The sequence below is a fragment of the Culicoides brevitarsis genome, chromosome 1 (genome assembly GCF_036172545.1).
Source record: "Culicoides brevitarsis isolate CSIRO-B50_1 chromosome 1, AGI_CSIRO_Cbre_v1, whole genome shotgun sequence".
Taxonomy (NCBI): Eukaryota; Metazoa; Arthropoda; class Insecta; order Diptera; family Ceratopogonidae; genus Culicoides; species Culicoides brevitarsis.
The window spans coordinates 1,019,730-1,042,474 of record NC_087085.1 but is presented as its reverse complement, the minus strand read 5'-3'; the positions used below and the strand labels follow the sequence as shown (position 1 = coordinate 1,042,474).

General features: G+C 25.1%; 1 protein-coding gene across 5 annotated transcripts in view; it reads right to left on the bottom strand.

Annotated features, from left to right (window-relative positions):
* Positions 1 to 2,685: 2,685 nt before the first annotated feature.
* LOC134827924 (putative inorganic phosphate cotransporter) overlaps positions 2,686 to 22,745 on the bottom strand; it is a 31,277-nt gene continuing 11,217 nt past the window's right edge. For 3 of the 5 annotated variants that reach the window (XM_063840818.1, XM_063840819.1, XM_063840817.1), the window contains exons 3-9: positions 6,802 to 6,884; positions 6,631 to 6,726; positions 5,071 to 5,160; positions 4,538 to 5,011; positions 4,326 to 4,478; positions 3,321 to 3,695; positions 2,687 to 3,254 (exon numbers count right to left, since the gene is read on the bottom strand). In XM_063840818.1, the coding sequence (XP_063696888.1) occupies positions 3,018 to 3,254; positions 3,321 to 3,695; positions 4,326 to 4,478; positions 4,538 to 5,011; positions 5,071 to 5,160; positions 6,631 to 6,726; positions 6,802 to 6,884 (1,508 nt within the window). In that variant the 3' untranslated portion in view covers positions 2,687 to 3,017. Of the gene's footprint in view, positions 3,255 to 3,320; positions 3,696 to 4,325; positions 4,479 to 4,537; positions 5,012 to 5,070; positions 5,161 to 6,630; positions 6,727 to 6,801; positions 6,885 to 11,195; positions 11,414 to 13,588; positions 14,030 to 22,745 lie in introns of those variants that run through there. The other 2 variants (XM_063840816.1, XM_063840815.1) reach the window with 2 other exon arrangements.

Sequence of the window (22,745 nt, the reverse complement as noted above, 5' to 3'; positions counted from 1 at the left end):
CTTTACAAGAAAAACTTTTCATGGATGCAAAAAAGTTCATAACTCAACTCGCCACACTCGTGTCTGTCTGTCGTTCGCATTTCGTTGCATTTTTCAAAAAAAAAAATTAATGATTGTGGCGAAACGAAAATATGACTTGAATAATTTATGTTTTGCAAACACGTCAACAATAATATTATTAAATATTTTTTTGTTGTATTTTTTTTTCGTAATCCTTATTATCGTTGCAGTCATCCAGCGACGAGGCAGTTGTTTACTGCATTCAAATTAAAAATTGTGGCGCAAGGGTTTGTGGCTTGCATTTATTATTAACAGAAAAGTAGCAACGATGGGCGGATGCAGCAAAAAAAAAATATAATGAACTGGGTGATAAGTAAGATTAATTAATGAATGTTGGATGAGGGGAAATTTGAGAAGAAAAATGAAAAAAAAAAATTTTTTTTGTTTGAAAATATGTCGATAAAGTTTTTAATAAAATTAAAAATAATTATTTTTTTTAATTTTGACAAAAATTATTTTTTTTTTAAATTTAATTATTTTAATCTAATTTTTTAAAAAAAAAATTTTAATCTTTAAAAAAAAATTAATAAAATTGTAAGAAATCAAATGATTAATTCATTAAAATTTTAATTTAATTATTAAATTAATTAATTTTCATTAATAAAATTAATTAAAATATTTTTTTCATTTAATTTAATTTTTTTTATTAAAAAAAATAAACTAAAAAAAATATTTATCGAATAATTTTCTTCACTTTTAAAACAATTTTCTGACAAGCCGTTATCACAATACTTCAAATGTTAGATTATCTCCATTAAAAAATGCCATAAATCTCTTTGTAAATTTACCGTCCCTTGAATGACTTTCGTATTTCCTGCCTGTAAAGTGTTGCACTATCGAAAAACGTGAAAAGCATGCTTTTCATATCATTACCATCAATAATTTGTTCCAATATTGACACTGCCGATAAACACTTCATTTCATTGTTTTAATAATAATTTTACAAAAATTCGAGAATATAAATTACATTATCTCCATATGATAAATAAACGACACTCCGATAATGTAACAACACGTGAGAGGTGTGTAAAATGTTTGTTTTTGTCATTTTTTGTTGTTGTTGTCTCGAAAATTGTCATATCATATTTTCCGCCACACTGAACTCTGGCACATATGAAATAATTGTATTCATCACCACAAAACCAACAAAATGGATATGATTTTAATATTTTAATGCATGTGAGTTGTGTAAAAGCCATTGTTCAAAAACCGGATTCGTATTAAAAGTCCTATCCTTGTGTTTGTCTCGGGGAAAAAGTTTTGAAAAATTAATTAATAATTAAGTGTGGTTGACCAAAATAACCAGAAAATGTCATAAATTGTGACAAACAACAACAACAATGTGAAAGGATAATTTATTAAAGGTAATTGTCGAAATAAAAATTTTTTTTTTTTTAATAAACTGGCGGAGACGAGAGACACGCGCGCTAAATAAAATGTATGATTATCATTATTTATTAATGGCAAAATGATTATTTTCCAATTTTTGGGGACGCAGCGATAAATTTTAACAATGTGATAATTTTTTGATGATTATAATAATGAACGATTCGATGGACAAGAGTGCGTGACAAACTTTAAAATATGACAAATTTGTGTGTGTCACACGCAAAAAGGGGGAGACTCAGATGCGGAAAAAGTTTATTATATCGGAATGGAGTTCGATAATAAAATATTCAAATTCAAAGTTTTTTAATATTATTTTTTAAAAGCGTATTTTATGGAAAATTTTTAATTTTAGGTAAGAATTTTTTAACTGAAAAAAATCTATGCAATATATTTAATGTAATATTTTTTTTATTTTCAAAAAAAAAATAAATAATAATTTTTTTAATGAAATTTAATAAATTAAAAACAAAAATAATTATCTTGATGAAATTTTAAATTTTTTTTAATAATGTTTATTTTTAACTTAACTTTATTTTATTAAATATTTCAAATATTTTTAAAAGCAATATATTTTAAAAATATTTTAATTGTTAAAAAATAAAATTTAAAATAATGTTTAATTAAAATAAAACTTTAAATAAATTTAATTTAGGATTATTAATTTAATTATCATTAAATATTAATTATAATAAAATAAATAATATTATTTTTTTTTTTAATAAAAATAATATTAAAAATTTTAAATTTAATAATTGATAATTTTTTTTTATTATTTAATTAAATTAATAAAATTAATTATTAAAAAAATTAAAATTTTATTATACAAAAAAAAAAAATAAAAAAAAATAATAAACCTTTAAAATGTTAAAGGTGCATTGAGTATAAAAATAATTTTAAATAGAATTTTCTCATCTGCAAAATTTTTCAATTCATAAAAAAAAAATTTACTATTTTTTATCTTGACAGACAGAACACAAAACAAAGAAAAATTGGCAATATTGCAGAAAACTCACACAAAAAAATACATAAAATTAGAATGTGCGTCACAATTGTCTGTAAGTACTTAAATTTTTCTTTTTTTTCTTGTCATGTCGCTTCTGTGAAATTTTCTTCCTTTTTCAATATTTACTCCAACTGTGAGATTGGTCACATAAAGTATAAAAAATAAAAAAAAATCTTACCATTTTTATCATCTCATGAAAAGTGAAATGAATGAAAATGCGATTTTTCTTGCTTATCTTGACGTCATCTATTTTTTCTGTATTTTCTTTTCTTTTCTTGTCACTGATCCAAAATCAATGTCTATCAACTATTATCTCATTATCTTATTTTTTTTTGTATTATTTGTGTTAGGAAAATATTATTATTAATATTATTACATTAAATATTTATTTATTTTAAAATAATAAAAAAAACAAGATTTTTCTTCTTTTTTTGTAAAATTTACATTTTTCTCTTTTCTGAATCGTTTCGTCTTTGAAGCTACCTAAATAAAATTCTTTATCCATAATATTATTTATGTTAAAATTGATACAATTAAAAAATTAATAACAAATAAGATCACGATTTCACTGTCTTGTTTCCTCATCGTCGTTCGCATGTCTGCCGTTACTCTTCCGTTGTGTCAGTTGCTGGTCTGTGCTGAGCGACGTTTCGTTAACCACGGTAGTCGGTTGCATTTTATCATTTGCCGGATTGTCCCATGGCTGACGTTTGCCGCTACCGAAGACATTGTAGAATGTGGCACAGAAAATATAAACGCCGGCAGCGATGAAGAATACTTTTTGCCATGCCGCAATTGTGGGCTGTTTAAAGAAAAATTTTTTTAAAGAAAAATTTTTGAAAAAAAAATGAAAAATTTCAAAACTTACCTTTCCTTCGACCAAAATTCCCGCCGTGATTGGCGCAAGAAGTCCCGCCAAATTAGCGGTGCAGTTTGTGAGTGACATGAGAATGCCAGCGAAACGCGGAGTAATATCCAAATGGTTAATTTTGAAGCCGGAATAGATGCCGCCATTCAAGCCGACGCCAATTGTGAGCAACGCAACAGTTAGCACACGATCGCAGCCAGTGTAGGAAGCGGCAATTAGGCACACAGCGGGACCATATTGCCCAATGCTGTTGATAATTTTACGAGTTTGTGTGTGGTTAAAGCGTTTCGAGGAAATCATCCAGTCAGCTACCCAAGAAATCATAATGGAGAAAATCCACATTGCGAGGTATGGGAGTGACGAGAGGAAACCGTTCTGAAAAAGGAAAAAAAAAATAAAATAATTTTTAAAATTAAAAAAAAAATTAAATTAAATATTAATTAATGATAAATTAATTCGAATAAAAAAAAATTTAAAAATTAATTAAAAAAAAAATAAAATAAAAATTAATTATTTTCTTAATGACAAAATTTTCAAAAAAAAAAATAATTTAATTAATTTGAATTATTTATTTATTTAAAATTAATTTTAAATTTAATTTAATTATTAATTAAATTATTTTTTTTATTAATTTTATTTTTTTTTTAATTTGACTCTACAAAAACAAAATTCAAACAATTATTAAATTAAAATATTTTTTATTAATTTAATTAATTTATATTATTTTTTTAATTTTAAATGTATTTTTTAAAATAAAAAATATTTTAAAAATTATAAGAAATAAAATAAATATTTTAAATTGATTCAATTTCTAATAATTTCAAATTATATTTTTATTTTTAATTTAATTTTAAAATAATTAAATTTTATTATATATTTATTTTTTTATTTATTTTAATTAATATTTTTTTTAAATTTTAATTTATCAAAAAAAAACTATGAATTAATACCATGAAATAAGATGATAATATTTTAAATTTATTTTTAAAAATTTAAAATACTTACAGCTTTCAATGAGAATCGCAAAACTTGGTTCATGTAGGAAGGCAATTCAGTCATCAAAGTTTCGTAACCGTAATTCTGACCCATGTGAGCGAACAAAATCGCATAGAAAGGCAACGAAAACGCGATCGATTTGTATGGAATTGGCGGCGATTGCTAAAAATCAAACAAAAAATTACCAAAAATTCATTAAAAACCCCAAAAAACTTCCTTACCGTGACAGGAGCTGCTCCCCAAAGCGCATTCGTGATATATTTCCGCTCCTTCTCATCCATTTTCTTATCAGCTTCGGGATCTTCGTAGATCATCCATACAAATGCCAAAGACCAAATGACGCCAATCAATCCAAAAATGTAGAAAATCGAGGGCCAGCCTCCATCAAATCCGTATTCCGCGAGCAATCCAGACAACGGCATCGAAATAACAGTTCCAAACTGCGCGCCCGAATAAACTGCCGCTCCAACGCGACTTCTCTCATTCGGCGGAATCCATTTCGCGAGCAAGGCATGAGTACACGGCACAATTGGTCCCTCGCCCAAGCCCTGAATGAAACGCACGACGCACAACCAGAACAATCCTCCTTCGCGCGCCGCCACGGGCACCAAAAAAGCAAATGCGGAATTAATGAACATTCCCCAGCCGAGGAAATGCAAGGCACCGTAACGTTTTGCGAGCAATCCGAAAGGAATCTGCGGAAAAAATAGGAAATTCAAGACGAGACACGCAAAAATTAATCAACTAAAATCACCTGAGTTAACACGTAGCCATAGAAGAAGGATGACAAGACATACGCCTGCATCGTTGCTGTCCACACAAACTCGCCATCTTGTTGTTTCTCCTGCAAAAAAAAAGACGAAAAATATGATCAAAAAATTCGGTCATGAATATTAATAAGCCAAGCAAGACATGTGAGTTTAATTAAGAAAAATCTAATTTCACAAGATAAATTTCGGTAATTTACGACAGAGACGAGAGTGAAACGAAAAAGTTGGTGCTAAAATTGAATTTTATTGTCGAAACTTCCAAACAAACACTTTGATTGTTGTTTCGTTCAAGGCTAAATGCAAACTTTTAAACAGAAAAATAATTAAAGAACATGCGACAACTTCGGGAAAAAAAGTCGAAAGAAGAAGAAACTTAGGTGACAAATTTATTGCAATACTTTTCGAGTTTCTTTTAAATGGATTTTTCTTTAAAATAGAATTTGAAAGTGGTTTAAATTTATGGAAATATTTAAAATTGATAAAAATTTGTTTGGAAAAGTCAATTAAATGGAAATTTATGGCAATTTAATGACAGTTAATAAATTATTTTTTTTGTCTTTTACGCTAAATATTTTAAGTTAAAAAAAAATAATTTAAAATACGATTAATTTTTGAAAAATATTAATAATCGAACAACTTCATAAAATCTTATAAACAAATAAATAAAATTTCTTTTAATTATTTAAAAATTATTCTACCTAAATATTTTTTTATTATTATTTCATTTAAATAAAATATTTTTCATATTTAAAAAAAAAACATTTTTTAAATATAATAATTTAAAAAAATCATGAAAAATAAAATAAGTTATTTAAATATTAAATTTAATTATTTTTAAAAATAAAATGAAAAGTAAATTTAATTATTAAAAAATATTATATTTGATTACAAAATAAAATTTAAATTTAATTTTTTTTAAATAGGTAAAGAAATTTTTTTTATTTAATTTAATTTTAAAAAATTATTATTTTTTGTTAAAAAAAAAAATATATTTAATTAAAAATGAAAAAAAGTAAGTTATATTTTTAAAAATTATGATTTTTTGTAAAAAAAATTATATTTAATTAAAATGAAAAAAAAAAATAAATATTTTTAAAAGAATAAGAATTTAAAAAATTGATAAGTTAAAACAAAAAAAAATATAAAAAAATAATTTTAAAAATAAAAACTAACAATTTGTAGAATTAGTTTTAAATTAATTGTTTTAAAGCTCAATTAAATAATTTTTTGATTTATTAATTATTATTTTAACTCAAAAAATTATTTAAAAAAAAATTATTTAAAAAAAAATCTTCAAAAATTTAAAATAAATAAATAAAATTAATAAAAATAAAATGAAATGAGCAATATTCCCGGTTTAAAAATTAAATTCAAGTTCAATATGAAATATTCAACAAAAAAAAAATGGAAACATTAAAAAAAATTCCATCGATAAAAACGCAAACAAATCTTTAAAATCTGATGCAACTTCCAAGCAGAAAAAAAATCTTTTTTCCCTCTAATCAATCAATCAATTAAAAAGCTCAGAAAAAACCCCGACTTACCGTTGTATTTCCGTAATCTGTATTCGGACATTCATCATCGACTAGTTCTGCTTCTGACTCTAATGCTGTATGGTTGACCATGGCAACAATGGCTACCTGTTTTTCGAGACGAGAAAAAGTCGCATCAATCATGTTTGCGTGTCAAAAAAATGTGTGTAACCTTTCACTTACCGACATGTTTGTCCGCATAACATACGCATTCGCCATGCCGAGGAACAACATGAACGTTACGAAATGCCGTTTTCCCAATTTACCTGAAAAAAAAAGTCAAATAAAAAATATTATCTAACATGTTTTGATAAAACAAAAAAATTAAACAAAAGCTGATAACGAAAAAAAAAATTTTTTTTCAAAAGAGTCAAAAAATGAATCAGAAAATGCATTTACGCACCACACCCATATTCTGTGATTTATCTGTCGCTACAATGTCAGTTGTTTGCTATTTTTGTAGCAAATCTCTCAAATCTTATCAGATTTTTATCGCACCGTTTTACGATGTTTACAACTGGAAGCAACCAGTTAGACGCATTATTTTGCTTTTATTGCTCGTCACATGTGCTCACAATGTATTTACGCATTTATTTAAATGGCCGACGACTCGAGAGATAATCGCTCAAGGATTTTTTTCTTTGGTTTTTATCTCTCCCACGACGACATTCAGCGCAAATATTTGCTCACACGCCACTATTATGCATCGCCATGCAAAGTTTTTCCCATTGATAAGAAAATAAAACGTGACGTTACTCGCTCCCTCGTCGCCAAAACACACAAAAATGCAAGTTAGTAGCTCTTTAACCCTCCGTTACTATGCAAAAAGTACAAATTTTTTGACACTTGCTGCACGATGTGCGAGTTTATTCTCGGATTAAGATAAAATTTCATATAAAATGACATTTATGCTAAATAACTGACAAGATGACAAGAAGGAGATAACGTCGCGTTGTTTGGAGCGTCGAATACGAGAAAACGGAAAACTTTTCGTTATCGCGGAATTTTTGTCTCGTGGCTTCCAACTTTTTTTTTTAAAAAGCAAATTTTAAAAAATCTTCTGTTATGACATGAAAATGTGACGTTGGTGCGTGAATGACGTAAACTTGAACGTGAACACACAATCTGAATGATTTTTCAGAATATTCGCGTGAAATTTATGATATTTGTTTGTTTGTACAAACAAAGGAGTAAACACAAAATATTATGTAAAAAAATTAAGGCTAAGTGTGAGGTACAAAAGATAACGTCTATTTTTGGCGTCAATTGTCTCGCGTGAGTCATTGGATGCATTCATCTCGGATTTTGCATTTTTTTAATTAATTAGAAATTTTGGAGATGAGTAAATGGTTGAAGGTTAAGAATTTTATTCAACGTGAATTGGAATTTTTATTGAAAATTATTTTTTTTATTTGTGAAAAAAAAAATAATTTTTTATTATTTTTTTTTATTTAATTAATTTTTAAAAGAATATTTTTTTTCAAATTAAATAAATAAATTAATTAAAAAAATTAATATATTAAAATAAATTTAATTTAAATTAAATAAATAAATTTATTGAATGTAAATTTAATTTTACCTTTAAAATATTTTAATTTAAAAAAAATTTTTAATTTAATTTTCTGAAAAAGTTATTTTTCGAGCAACTATTTTTAAGCAAGAGAGATTTATCAAAAGACAGAATTAATTTTTTTTTTCTGTATAAAAATTTTAATAATTTATTTTAATTCTTTAGCATTGAAAATATTAAATTTAATTTAATTAAAAAAATTTAAATTAAATTAAATTTTTTTTTTATTTAAGCATTAAAACAAAATATTTTTTTAATAAAAATAATTTATAATTAAAATAACTTAAGATTTTTTTTTTAAATTATTCAATTTTAATTTTTTTAATTTAATAAAAATAATAAATATTAAAAAATTCTTATAAAAATATAAAAAAAATATTAAAAATAAAATTTAATTGAAAATTTAATTTTTTGTCACTAAAAATTTTTTTTATTTAATAATTAATTTTTTTTTAATTTTTTTAGGTATTAAAATTATTTTTTTATTAAATTTTTTATTTTTATTTATTTATAGAAAATTTTAAAATTTTTTAAACTTTTTACCAAAAAAAACTTTTTTTATTAAATTCATATTTTGCCCTTCATTTGACCAATTTTCATCAATCTAATTTATTATTTCTTAATTAAAATTGACAATTAAAACAACTTCAAACATTTGCATCATCATTACAGCTTTGCAACTTGAATCAACTTTGCGTGACCAGAATCTTCAACGTTTTGCAAAAAAAAATCAACACTTATCATCATCATCAACTAAAAATCACTCATCAACAAACGCCGTCATCGCAAATCACTGAACGACATTTCAAGCAAGTCACTCAGAAAATTTTAGAAAATGTCGCACGAGATCGATTTTTGTTGTTATCTACACACATCAAAGCTGCAAAAAATAAACAGAAAAAAAAATAAGTCACGAGGAACAGCAACACATTGATCTAAAATAATAATAAATAATCAACTAAATGAACTAAAAATAGCTGATGGCAGAAATTCTTCGAGTGTCGTTCGTTTTAATTATCGTCGCAAGCATGGCAAATCTCGCATGTTCAATTTTTTTTGTTTTGATTTTTTTTTCAGCGAAAGTGAAATTTTTTAGCGGCTGACAATTTTTTTGTCATAAAAATCTTTTTTTTATTATTGTTCATGAAAAGTCGGATGAGTCCAATTTCGTTCTTATCATAAAAAAATTGCAAAATTACCGAGAAAAATACATTCAATCAAGCAAAAACCTCGTTTTATTCGGAAACAATAAAACACACGTCTGATTCATTCATTTTTTTTTCTATTCATCATCGCCAGCAAAAAAAAAAAACTTCGTTTTCACATTCATTCGACGACTCGCGTTCACTGCTAAGTGGGCAATAAATTTACTTCATTATATTGACGAAACGAGCGGTCCGTCGTTCATTGTGTCTGTGTGTGTTTGTAAACAATTTACTTTTGTAATCAAGTGACCGGCAAATGACTTAACACGTGCTTTGCTCGTTTCCCCCCAACAAACTCATTAAATCGACTAAAAGAATTGCGGAACGCAAAATAATCGCCATAAAATAGATCAAGAGTTATTATGTAATAAAAATAAAATCGAAAATTCGCGGCGAAAAAAAATATTTAAATAAAAATTATATTCAGTTCATTGTCCTCTCTCTATTTTGCTCTCTCACTCTTTGAACGGCAACTCCACGCCGCGGCAAATTTTCTACGTTATCTGTGTCAATGTCACTGTGAACGGTCATTTTTATTGATTTTTTTTCTACTTAACACATGGGATTTAATATATATTATTTTTTATATGAAAAAAAATTTTTTTTCACGTAAATTGGTGCTAAATTAGATTTTATAGGCAACGATGCGAGACGACATCTCATCAGTGTTTTGTACATTTTTTAATTAAATTAAATGATTGATGAGGATTTCTTGATAATAATTATGAGTTTTAATTACCTCAAAAGTTTAAAAATGATTTTTTTCTTTAATCAATTTTTGATTTTATCAAAATAAAATTAGTTTTTAAATAATTTTTTTAATGAATTTTATTAATTTGAATAAAATTATTTTTTTATTTTAAATTTATTTTTTAAAAATTTAATTATATGATGTTTGAATAAATCAATAAATTCAAAATTAAATTTGTAAAAAATAAAATTTGAATATTTTTAATCCATTTAATTTTTTTTTGTTTTCACAAAATATTTTCAAAAATTTTAAAAAATTATTTGTTGTTTTTAAATATATATTTTTTTTTAAATTTAATGAAATTATTTAAATTTTTATAATAAAAATAATTATTTTTTTAATTTGTAAAATTTAAAGCAAAAAAGCTTGTACTTTAATTTTATTAATTTTTTTTTTTAAATTTTGTCATCTAATTAAAAAAAATATATAAAATATTCATGATTTTTAAATTAAAATAATTATTTAAAAATTTAATTAAAACTAATTCTACATTTAAAAAAATATTTTAATTTTTTTTTTAATATAAAGTTAATTTTATTTAATTTTTATTTAAATTTTAATTTAATATTTTAAATTTTAATTTAATTTTTAAAATCTTTAAAATTTTAAAATTAAATTTTTTTTAAAAAATTAATTAATTAAAAAAAAAATTTAAATTTTAAAAATTAAAAAAATTTTAAAAAAATTTTTTTTATATTTTAGTGAAAAATTAAAAATATTCCCAAAATAATAAATTTCCCATCACAAAAGCAACCTTGAAAAATTTCCAAAGCCTTTTTCCCTAATTCATCATAAAGTGTCATCACCCGCCGCCGTCTAATTATTATTTGCCAAACTCACACCAGATGCGATCGCTACAATTTCTCACACGCGACGACGTGACAATTGTGCTCGTTGTTCGAGAGCGGGTTTGAACAAAAATAAATATCGAGACATTGTTAATTTCATCACGATATGGTCGCATGTCATTGCATTTGTTTACTTTTTACAACAAGGAGTGTCTCATACGAAGAAAATTGAACGAAAAAAGGGGAAATCAAGTAAAACTTACTTCCGGATCTCTCATACTCTGGTCGGATATCTGCTTGGTCATACACGAGCACATGCCCGTTTCGACTTCTGTCTCCAGTTGAATTTGAACGTGAAACCATTTTTTCTGCTTCTTTAATATTTTTTTTTATTTCTATATTTACTAAATATTACTAAGTGTCACACTGATATTTTTCCACGTAAAACTATTTTTTTTTTTGGTTTGATGATGTTGGCTACCTACGATTTTAGCAAAAAAAAAATAATTTTTTTACAACTTTTTATCAGATTATTTTTGTACTTTTTGCGACGCACTCAACAAGAACCAACAACAACAACGACGACGACGACGATGGCTTGCTTGTTTGCTATAAATTCTAATTTTAGTGTAATTACAAGCAGGAGCACTTTCTTTTAATAGGATTATTTTGAAAATAAATGACTTTGTTTTCCGTTTTCTTTCGTGTTTCTATGAACGAGGCGTAATCGGAGGACAAATCTCGTGTTTGATAGTAAACACACACACACACACAGAAGAAGAAGAGTAAACAGAGATTATCAGTTAAAGGGATAACAAAGCTGCTGGAATGTTGAGTGTCATAAACAGAAAGAGGTCAAAAAATTTTTGTGACGTTCTATGAGAGTAATTTTGAAATAATTTTTGCTTTTTATGGAAAAAAATAAAGTATTATTGGGTTTTGGTCAATAAAATGAATAAAATTTGAGTTTTATGTTTCCAGTTTTTGAAAAATTCATTTCAAGATATTTTTGTAAAAAAAGTCAACTTTTAAAATTAATATTAATGGAATTTTTCTGATTTAAAATTCAGAACTAAATATAAAAAAATAGATGAAAATTAAAAAAAAATTAAAATTCTTGAAAATGTATAATTATTCAAATTTTCTGAGTAATTTTTTAAAATTTTTAAGTAATTTTCTTTAAATCCTTATAAAAATTTTTTTAAATTATTTTTTTTTAATAAATAATTAAAATTTGCTTTAAATTTTTGAAAAAATATTCTATTTTTTTTTTACTTTTTAAAGTTTAATTAATATTTATTTACTTTAAAAATTTGTGAAATTAAAACAAATTTTTAAGATTTTTTTTAAATAATTTGTTTTTTATTTTTAAAAATTAAATTTAACGAAAAAATTTATTTTTTTTTATTTTTTAAGCAAATTTCGGAAGAAAAAAAAAATTTAACAGTTGATTAAAATTTTAGTTATTTTATATTCAAATTTTTATAATTTGTTTAATTAAAATTTTATTAATTAATTTTTAATTTCTTTAATTAATTATTTTTCTTTTAATATTTATTTAAAGAAATTCAAGAACATTTATAAAAATTTAATTTTTAAATAATTTTTTTTAATTCATGAATTTTTTGCATTAATTTTGTCATATTTTTTTTTTTACTTTTAATCTACAAGTCACAAAATCATAAAAAAAATTTTCGGCTTTTTAATGTTTATTTTGTGAATAATAATTCAAATATTTATTTACTTATTTATGGAAGAAATATGAATATTTTTTTTCTTCAAAATTTAAATTTTTTAATTTTTTTTATAAAATTGATTAATTAAATTTTATTCAAATTTAAAAAAAAAATATATATTTTTTTTAACCAAAAAGTTTTAGAAATTTTTATAAAAAATTAATTTTTTTTTAATTTTTAAAATTCAACTTTTTTATCATGAATTAAAAAGCATCAGTCCAATTTTTTAAAATTCTCGATTCAAAATTAATTATTTTTTTTTCTAATATTTTTTTTAATCAAAAAGTCCTTTTAACTGACACTCTCTGTACATATTTCCATGATCGAATTTCGCACTTTTCCTCTTCTTCTCTTTCTTCGTCTAAACTAATAAAATAATTGTTCGCCTTCTTATTTTTATTTCTCTCGTTAGTGCAGCTCTTTTTTGTGTGCGAATTACTCCAACAATTAATGAGTATCACGCTGCTCGAGACAAACAACTGAACAAATCACAGTCAGCTTAATTCAATTATAAACAAGAATTAATTGGTAAAGTCTTTCTGTTTTCTATTCTGAACGGAAAAAATGTTTTCTGCATAGTTTCTTCGGAAAAACGTGTCACACTATTCTTCTCTCGTGCGCTCGTTATTTTCCCGAGTAACTTTAATCTGATTGCTTTCTCGTGTCGTCATTGTGTTCATTCTCGTGAAGGAATTTTTTTTTTTATCAATCTCACATTAATTTCACATTTAAATAATTTTTTTTAGATTTTTTTTTTTTTGAAGATTTTAAGAAAAAGTCTTGTTCGAAAGACGAGTAGATAAGAACTGACGAGATAAATCTGGGATGCCTTTAAAAGTGAATTATTTTATCATCGCGATAATTTTTCGTTGTTGTTGTTGTTGTTGTTGCTGCTGTTGATGAATTCAGTTGGTATTTACCCGACTCACAAGTAATTTATAAATTGTTTGACGTAAAATAATATTTTAAGTAATATTTGTCTCATCAGCTACTTTCAACTGATAAGCAGAATTTTTTGTCGTATTTGTTAAATAAACATGATTAGAAAAAAATTTATTATCACCACACATATTTTAATATATTTTTGCTCATTTTACGGTTCATCACTTGAATTTTTGTCACTTTGTGTCAAGAGCAAGGTTTCGTTGGGAAGCAGTTGTTATGTAAAACCCAAAAATACACGTTGTTCAACTCTTCGTCGTACAATTCGACTTTTGTACGAAAAAAAAAATCCAAGTTGTCAAGAAAAAATATTTTTTTTTTAAATAAAAAAAAAATTAATTATTAATAAATAAAAAAAATTAAAATTTTTGCCCGGAGGAATTTTGTTCTGTTTATATTTCTCACGCGCGCGCTTTTAATTGACTGATAGACCAACTTTGTAAAATGAAATTGAAAAGTGTCGAATCGTAGGCGTTGATTCTTGTTCATTTCATTTTACTCACAAAAAAAAAATAAATTTCACACACTGACAAAATCGTGTGACAATGTGTGCGTTCGCTCGTATCGGCGGCTCTCGTGTCGCTCCCATATGGTACATTATTACAACGACGACGACGACGATTATATATCATCATCATTAGAGCAGCAAACGTTGTTAGTTAAGAACTATTTATATACAATTTCAAGCAAATCGAGATCCTCCAACCGTTTTCTCTCGTCGTGTCGTCTTAAAAAAAATTGATCTTGAATGTGAAATTGAAATTTTTCGTGCGTTTGTGTGTGTTTTTCTGTCCCTCATGGCGAGTCTTACAACTTTTTTTTCAATTTTTTAAAATTACGTCAGAAATTCGCTTACCGAGAATTTCTGTACATGAGGTCCGTTCATTTGTAGGTCAGGCAAAAAAAATACAATATTTTTCAGACACACATGTGGCAGAGGCAAAAACATCTGATCTCATGTGTGAATTTTTTATTTTTCAATGGAATGCATTCACTTTTCGTGTTTCTTCTTTCTGTGAAGTGAATTTGAACGTCAAACACGATGATGTTTCTATTTGTGGAATAATGAGTGCATTATTATTCACACGCCGTTTTCGTTCGAAGCTTGCTTTGTTTCAACAAACAAAAAATAGTTAAAACAAAAATTGTGTAAAAAATATTTTTTTCTAATTGTTTTTGACCGTTAAGATGTTACGTGAGCATTTTATTAGTTTTTTGTAGGTAAAACAAATTATTTTTTATGGGTTTTTTCTTTTCATTAAGAATTAAGATGACATACTGTGGAGTGAAAAGTAGTTAATTTGAGAGTCAAAGAGAACAGTTAAGACCTCAAGTGAAAAATTCAAGAGTTTTAAATAAAAATTTAAGACCCAAAGAATTTTATTTAAAATTTCAGGCCAAAATTTAAGAATTCAAAAAAAAAATTATTGACCTTAAGAGAAAACTTTGAGACCTCAAAAAAAGAAATTAAGACCTCAAGGGAAAAGTTAGGACCTTAAGTGATGAATTTTAGGGTTAAAAGTATTAATTAGACCCCAAAAATTAAATTTTTAGCTTCAGGACAAAGTTTAATGTTTCAAAAGAAAACAATTGACCTCCGGAGATAATTTTGAGACCCTAAAAAGTAGAATTAAATTAAATTTTAGATGAATTTTTAAACAAAATTTGACGTCAAAAGATGAATCTAAGACGTCAGGAGATGGATTTCATATCTTAAGATAAAAAATTAGGACCTCAGGTGAAGAATCTAAGGGCTTTAAAGAAAATGTTAAGACCCTGAGAAATAAATTTAAAACTTTATGAAAAATTTAAGACTTCAAAAGAAGAATTAATGACCTCAAGAGAAAATTTTGAGACTTCAAGATAAATTTAAGAAAAATATCATAACATGGATTTAGAGGTCAAAAGATGACTTTAGGACCTTAAGAGATAAACTTGAGACCCGAAAGGAAGAATTTTAGACATCAAAAGAAACATTTTATACCAAAAGTGAAAAATTTAGGACCCAAAAAAATTTGAGACCTCAAAAGAAAAAATTAAGACCCCATAGTAAGACCTCAGATATTAATTTAAGACCATAAAAAACAATATATTGACTTCAAAAGAAGAATCTTGATCATAAAAAAAATAGGACCTCAGGAAATAAATCTGAAGCTTTCAAATCAAAACTAAGGACCCCAAGTGAAGAATTCAAAGAAAAAATATAAGACCCCTAAAAGTAAGTTTTCTTAAGAGCTTATAAGAAATTTTTAAAATGAGATCTACTTAAGACCAAAGAGGTAAATTTAAGACCCAAAATAAAAATTTGAGACCTCAAAATGTTCTAAATAGAATTAAATTCATCTACTTTTGATCCACAGGGCAACTTTTTTGTAAATTTTATGACTCAGTGACAAACGATCATTAAATATTTATATTTTTAATTAGAAGCCGGCGTGTGGATTTTTATTTGGCATATCTTTTAACGCAAAAAGAGGTAAATTTAGTCGATCAAAGGATACATTTTAATTCCTCGAGATGTTAATTTAACAAATTTTAAAATAAAAAATTAATTTTTATTTAAAAATTATTTTTAGATACTAAATTAACATCTTTTGGAATTAAAATAAATCCTTTGAAGTAACAAAAATACTTCATTAGATGTTATTGTAACCTCTAAAAGTCATAATTTGACTAATTTATGTTCTTCTAAGTATCATAAAAGGACAGTTTGTTTACCGGAAGCTCCCTTGATACATTTGTGACATTGCCCAAGGTAATCTTAGATGAATGAATATCTCTGGTTATTCTTAAATAAAAAATTACTTTCTCAGAAATACAACACACGATAGGAAGGTCGAAAATTGTAAAAATAGATTTCAAGTCGCAACGCAGGGGAAAATCATACAAATAACAATTTTTAATCTTCAATAAGCCGCTCGTCGCTTTTTTTTTGCTCATTGCACCGGCAAGGCTTATCACCTTTCAATACAGTCAGAAACTCATTTCACTTCCTCTGTCTGTGTTATCAATATTTCATTTACATTTGTGTTGACGTGAATTTTTGTCAAATCATTCATTCATTCATAAGTGTCCGAGCACATGTTCAAACAACAATCGTCGTCTAGCTGCATTCATTTCGATAAATTTCATTGATTTTTTTTTATTTCCTCATTTTTTTGAAACAACATTGAAGTGTATCTATGGACGTATGGCGTACATGTGCGCTCCATGTGACAAAAAAGCGATCGAATTCTCTTTTGAGAATTAAGTTCAGAGTATTGATATGACAGGTTTTATCATTTATTTATCTAGTGAACACAAATACACACTCACACACGAAGACGAAGTAAAGTCGAAATGAATAAATGAATCGACTACCTTTGACCATATGTTTGCTTACTTTGCATTTTATAGATACGACGTTTCTCTCTCCGAATCATCTGTTATTTGTTAAAATGATGAACGGCGATGGCACAACGAGAAGAAATTCCCTCTGAAAATCCCGTTAGAACCGAAATTCAATGCGAAAAACGAGTGAAGTTGCATTTTGTGTGGCAAATATTTCAGTGATGATGCACCGTTGACATGACAACACGTACAAATGGCGAATTCTCGGAAGGCAGACAGCAGAATTAATGCAGTTTGTTTACAATTTAGAAGGTGTCAACTAATGGAATTTACATGTCATAATAATTTGTGGCCTCTAATGGCGTTCTAAGCCGACTTACTGACAAGTAAAGGACGTTGTAAAATTTCCATTTTGCATAGTTGATGAGCTTAAAAAGGAATTTCTATAAAGCTTTGATTGATTCTGAGAAAATTAAATATTGACTTTTAATTGAATTTATGCAAAATTCCGTTATATGTGAGATTTTACGTCTTTAGGAGATTTTATGTCTTATTTAATTTAAATTATTCTTGAACAGATAGATAAAAGCTTCGAAGAAAGATTTTAAATTTGTTGAAAGGCTTGTGAATGTTTGTTATTTAATTTTTAAAATGATAATTTCAAGTAATAAGAAATTTTTACAACATCGTTAAATAATAGCAAAGAGTTATTTTAATTTTTCATTAAAAAAAATCACAAAATTTCATGGAAAAAAATTTAAAGACATTTTTTAATAAAATAAAATAAAAAAAATTAATTAAAAATTAATTCTTTTAAAACTAATCAAAATTAAAATTAATTTTTTTTATTATTTATTTAATTTATTAAAAAAAGAACTTATTTTTCTTTTAATATTTTTTTTCTAAATAATTATTTATATTGAATATTTTTTAATAAATTGATTATTTATTTAATAATATAATTTTTTAAATTGAAAGATTGAAAGAAAATATTTATTTCAAATAAAAAATATATATATTAAAAGAAAAAAATGTTTGATAAATAAATAAATAAATATTTTGTTATAATTAATTTTTAAAATAATTTTTTTTTATTTTTTCAAAAGTTAATAAAAAAATTTTTTAAATTTTTTCTTTATTTAATAATAATTTTTTTTATTATAATTTTTTAAAAATTATTTTTATTTTTTTACAAATTTTTTTTTTCATAAATTTTTACTCTTAAATTTTTTTATAAAAAAAATTAACTTAATTCACAAATTAAAATTATTTTTTTTATAATAAATTAATAAATTATAAAAATATGTAATGAAAATTTATTACTATTATTAAATTTTAGAATGTTGTGAAATTTTATTTATTTATTTTTTTTTCATAAAATATTAAATAAAAATTACAACGACATCCCATCTAAATATTTATGTGTTCTTTTTTTAATGACATTACTCCTTTTCATATAAAATTTCCGAACATTGTTGTTTTTATAATTCAATCATACACATGAGGAGCCTCAACAATAACAACAACATCGTCAACGCATAAATTGTCTGAACAATATACATATTTTGCGTTTATGGTAATATAATAATATTAAAATTATTATTAAATTAAATTAAACATAAAAATTTGCATCATATGTGGTTGCTGCTGTTTCTGCATTTTGTTGCAGAAAACCTTAAACTTTTTTTTATTATTATTTTTTTTAGAAAAGCTTCCATAAATACGATACGCACACCTGGCTAGAATGAATATTTAACAATTATTTTATGGAAATGTATGCGATTTTTCGTCATATAAACAAAAAAAAAAGTTTCCAACCACCGAGCGAGAGAGCGAGAGTTGCTCGACAAAAACGCAACAATGTTCCATGCGAACCATGCAGGCTCTTTTTTTTGTTGATAAAATATTATTTATGGAAAATAATATTAAACGAGAAAATTCGAGTAGAGCTCGTTGTATTAAATGTCACATGAAAATGTTGTATGGCACGTAATAAATTTGTTATTGTTGTTGAATGTATTTTATTATAACGTTTTTTTTTTCTTCTCTATTCCATATTTTGCAACAAAGAGGGTAGAAGAGGTATCGTCGCTCGGTATCGCTTCAGAGAAGAGAAGAGGAGAAACACGAGATTGCTGCTGCTGCACACAAAATGCGGATATTAGCTGCAACTTTATATTGAATTTATATTGAATATGTATAAAACGATAAAAATGCACGAAAGAGAAATTTAATAATATTTCACATTTGTTGCACTTTGTTGTTGCTGCATCAGCATTGTGATTATTTATTCTGTTAAGGGAACATTGTTGTTTGTTTGGGCTTAGGAAAAGTCTGCACCTGTAATTAAAATTAAATCTCTGGGTTGTTTTTTTTATTTTTTTTTTCATCTCTCAAAAAAATTTAGAATCAATAAAAATTTTGAGAAAAATAATTATGAGGTTCCATATTAAAAAAAAATTAAAAATTCTTAAATAAATTAAATATTTTAAAAATATTTAAAAAATAATAAAAAAAAAAATTAGAAAAATTTAAAATGTTAAAAAAATAAAATTAATAATATTTTTGCTTATTTAATTTAAATGAATTAGAAATTAATTAAAATAATTTTTCAAAATATTTTATAAAAAAAAATACTTAAATTTTTAAATATTTTTAAAAAATTATTAATTTATAAAAATGATTAATTTTTATACAATAAACAATTCAAAAATAATTGAAAAACAAAAATATAATAAAAAATAATAAATTTAAAAAAAAAATAAAATAAAAAAAAAATTTTTAAATAATTAAAATATTAAATTATTTAATAATTAAAATTATTTTTATACAGATTTTTAAAAAATATATTTTAAATTTGAAAAAAAAATAAATTATTTGTAAAAAAAATTAATCATTATTTAAAATTATTAAATTGATAAAAATAATTAATACATTTTTTTATTCAACAATGGTAATGAAAAAAAAATTAAATTTAAATTATTAATAAAATTACATAATAAATAAAAATCAAAAATTCTTCCTACAGGTCAAAAAACTTTTGTCAAACAATTACCGACCTTAAAATTCTTCAAATTGTCGCAAAACTCGATTTTTCAACATTTTACAATTTTAGTCGAAGTCAAAACAAATTACATCACAACTTTATTGACAAACACAAAAATAACAAATAATTGTGTTCAATTCAAAATAATTACCTTTTTTGTTTCATAAGGAGAGATGACATTGCTCGCCCACGTGTTTTTACTCAGCAGACGCTCATTGAATCAATTCAATAAAATAAACATTCCAATTTAACAACGAAAACTATTCATTCCGACGAAACTAGACAAAATTCTTATAATTTTATTACCAATTACTGCTTTTTTTGTTTTAGGTCGTAAATGTCAAGCCCATAAAAATGCTTTTTGTGGAAGAACGAGTTTGATTTTTTTTTTCAATTTTTTTGTGAAATGACGTCACTTGGATGTCAAATTTCCCATGCACGCCACTTTACATTAAACCACTTTCAATCGAGTTGCGAGCGACATTAATTAGACGCACGCCGGAAAAGCTCTCATGCCGCGTGACATTTTAATGGCGTTGTTGGCTTTTCATTCCCGCGTATGTTTATTTACTCAAAAATAACTTTAATGCATAATTTTTGACGCAAATTTATCTTGATGCCTTACATGCAAGTTATGTCATCATCATCATCATCATCATCGCGTCGCTTCTCGTCGCAAAAATTTGTGTTGTTAGTTTTGCATTAACTAAATAAACATTCGCTTGTGTCGGGATAAATTATGTACCCCGTGCGCTCGAGTTCAATTATATTAGACAAACTCGTGTCGGTGTTGCAAATATTTGATGGCACCCGATTTTTTTTTTGTGTTCCGTCGTGACTCGAACAAAAAAAATACAAATTCACATATTCATCTAATTTTTTTCGATGCGAGCCAGCGAACGACGTGCGAGAGTTATGCTTGTTATTTTTCTTGTTCGCAATGACGTTCACTTGTCTATAAAAAAGCTTCTCTCTCGTTTTTTTTCGAGTCAGCAGGAAAAAAAGCACGGTCCGGATATATTGCGTGAATATTCATGTGCAGCGAGCACATTATTATGGCTAACAAAATATTTGCAAAAAAGCTAAATATACAACATAAACAGTGAGAGGCATGGCGCTACCTGAATTTCATCCCGTTTGGCGTTCTTTTGTTCGTCATGCGATGCGATGGGAACACGCAAAGAAATTTTTTGGTAAGATTTTAGTTGATTTTAATTAAATTTGCAATTGAGGAGTACGAATTTGTGAAATTTGTGAATATTTTTGTTTATTTTGATGAGAAAAATTTATTTATTTTATGAAATTCTTGAATAAAATTTGAATAAAAAACAGTAAAAAAGTTTTCAGTTCATAAAATTAATTTAGGTATCGAGGATTAAAAATGGAGGAGTTCTAAAACGAAAAATTTTGTTAAAAAAAATGTTAGAGAAGTATCTCAAAATTATGAGAAAAATTAAAATACGAAGAAAGAAATAAAAAAAATGTAAAAAAAAATCGAATCATTAAATCTATTCATGAATTTGAGGAGTATGAAATTGTGAAATTTTACAATTTTTTAAGATATTTGTCAAAAATTTAAATAATATTAAAACAGATGAAATGAGAAATACGGAAATTATTCTTAAATTTTTATTTTTTTTTTTTGTTATTGAAATTTTTTATATGTAAGAAAATCAATTTAAGCATTGAGGAGTACAATATTGTGAAAAGAGGAGTATGAAATTTAAAAATTTGTTGAACATTTTAATTTTTTATTAAATTTAATTATAAAAAAAATAAATAAATAAATTAAAAAACATTAATTAAAATTTAAAAAAATTAAATAAAAAATTAAAAATCTTGAAAAATTATTAACTCTTAAAATTAGAAGTATAAAAATGTGAAGCAAAAAAATCATGAGGAGTAAGAAAATGTGAAATTTTAACTAAAAAAATAATTTTAAAAAAATCTTTAATTTCAGTAATAATATTTTTCCGCGTGTACCAAAGGTATAGAGCTTAAAACAACAACAACTCACGTTTCAGCAACCTTTTGTGTGTCGCACTCATGGAATTTTCATAGCGTATTAGTGTGATCCCCAACTCAAACATGATGAGATACAACTTTTTTTTTTATTGGGTACATATGCAATTTTTTTGTGTGTTCCTGCTCTCCGGCGGTGCCATTTGTGTACAGATTGGATTATAGATGCAATAAAGCGAGACAAAAATGTGTGCAATCACTTCTCCTTTTTAGAAACTCCCGCTTGGTTGCTGTGTGTTTTTATACATATTTTTTTTTGCATGACGCGTGATGCTTCATGTCATGTTGTTTTCCATGCAAATCACATTAAAGGTGAAATGTAAAGTTGTAAATCAAATTAAGTGAATGGATTTTTTTTTCGTGCGTAATTCAAACGAGGCACACTTTTTTTTGTCGTAAATTGCTTTACAAAGCGCGAAACTTTTGAAGTAATCGAACGATAATCGGATAATGAATGGAAAAAGTGTGTCAGAGCAGCAAATTTGGAAACTTCTAATCAGGTCTAGACGAATTTCGAGGAAATCATTAAACGCATTGAAAATTATCTCGCAAAACGTTTTTCTGCCAAATTCGGGGAATCAAAACACATTTTGTTTATCATGAAACTCATACTGAGTAAAAAAGAAAATTTTGAAAGCCTCACGAAGCACATTACGCTAAAATGTAGGCAAATAATCGAATTTTTGTTGCCTGGCTATATGCAATGATCATTACTGAACTCAACAAATGAAGTCTGA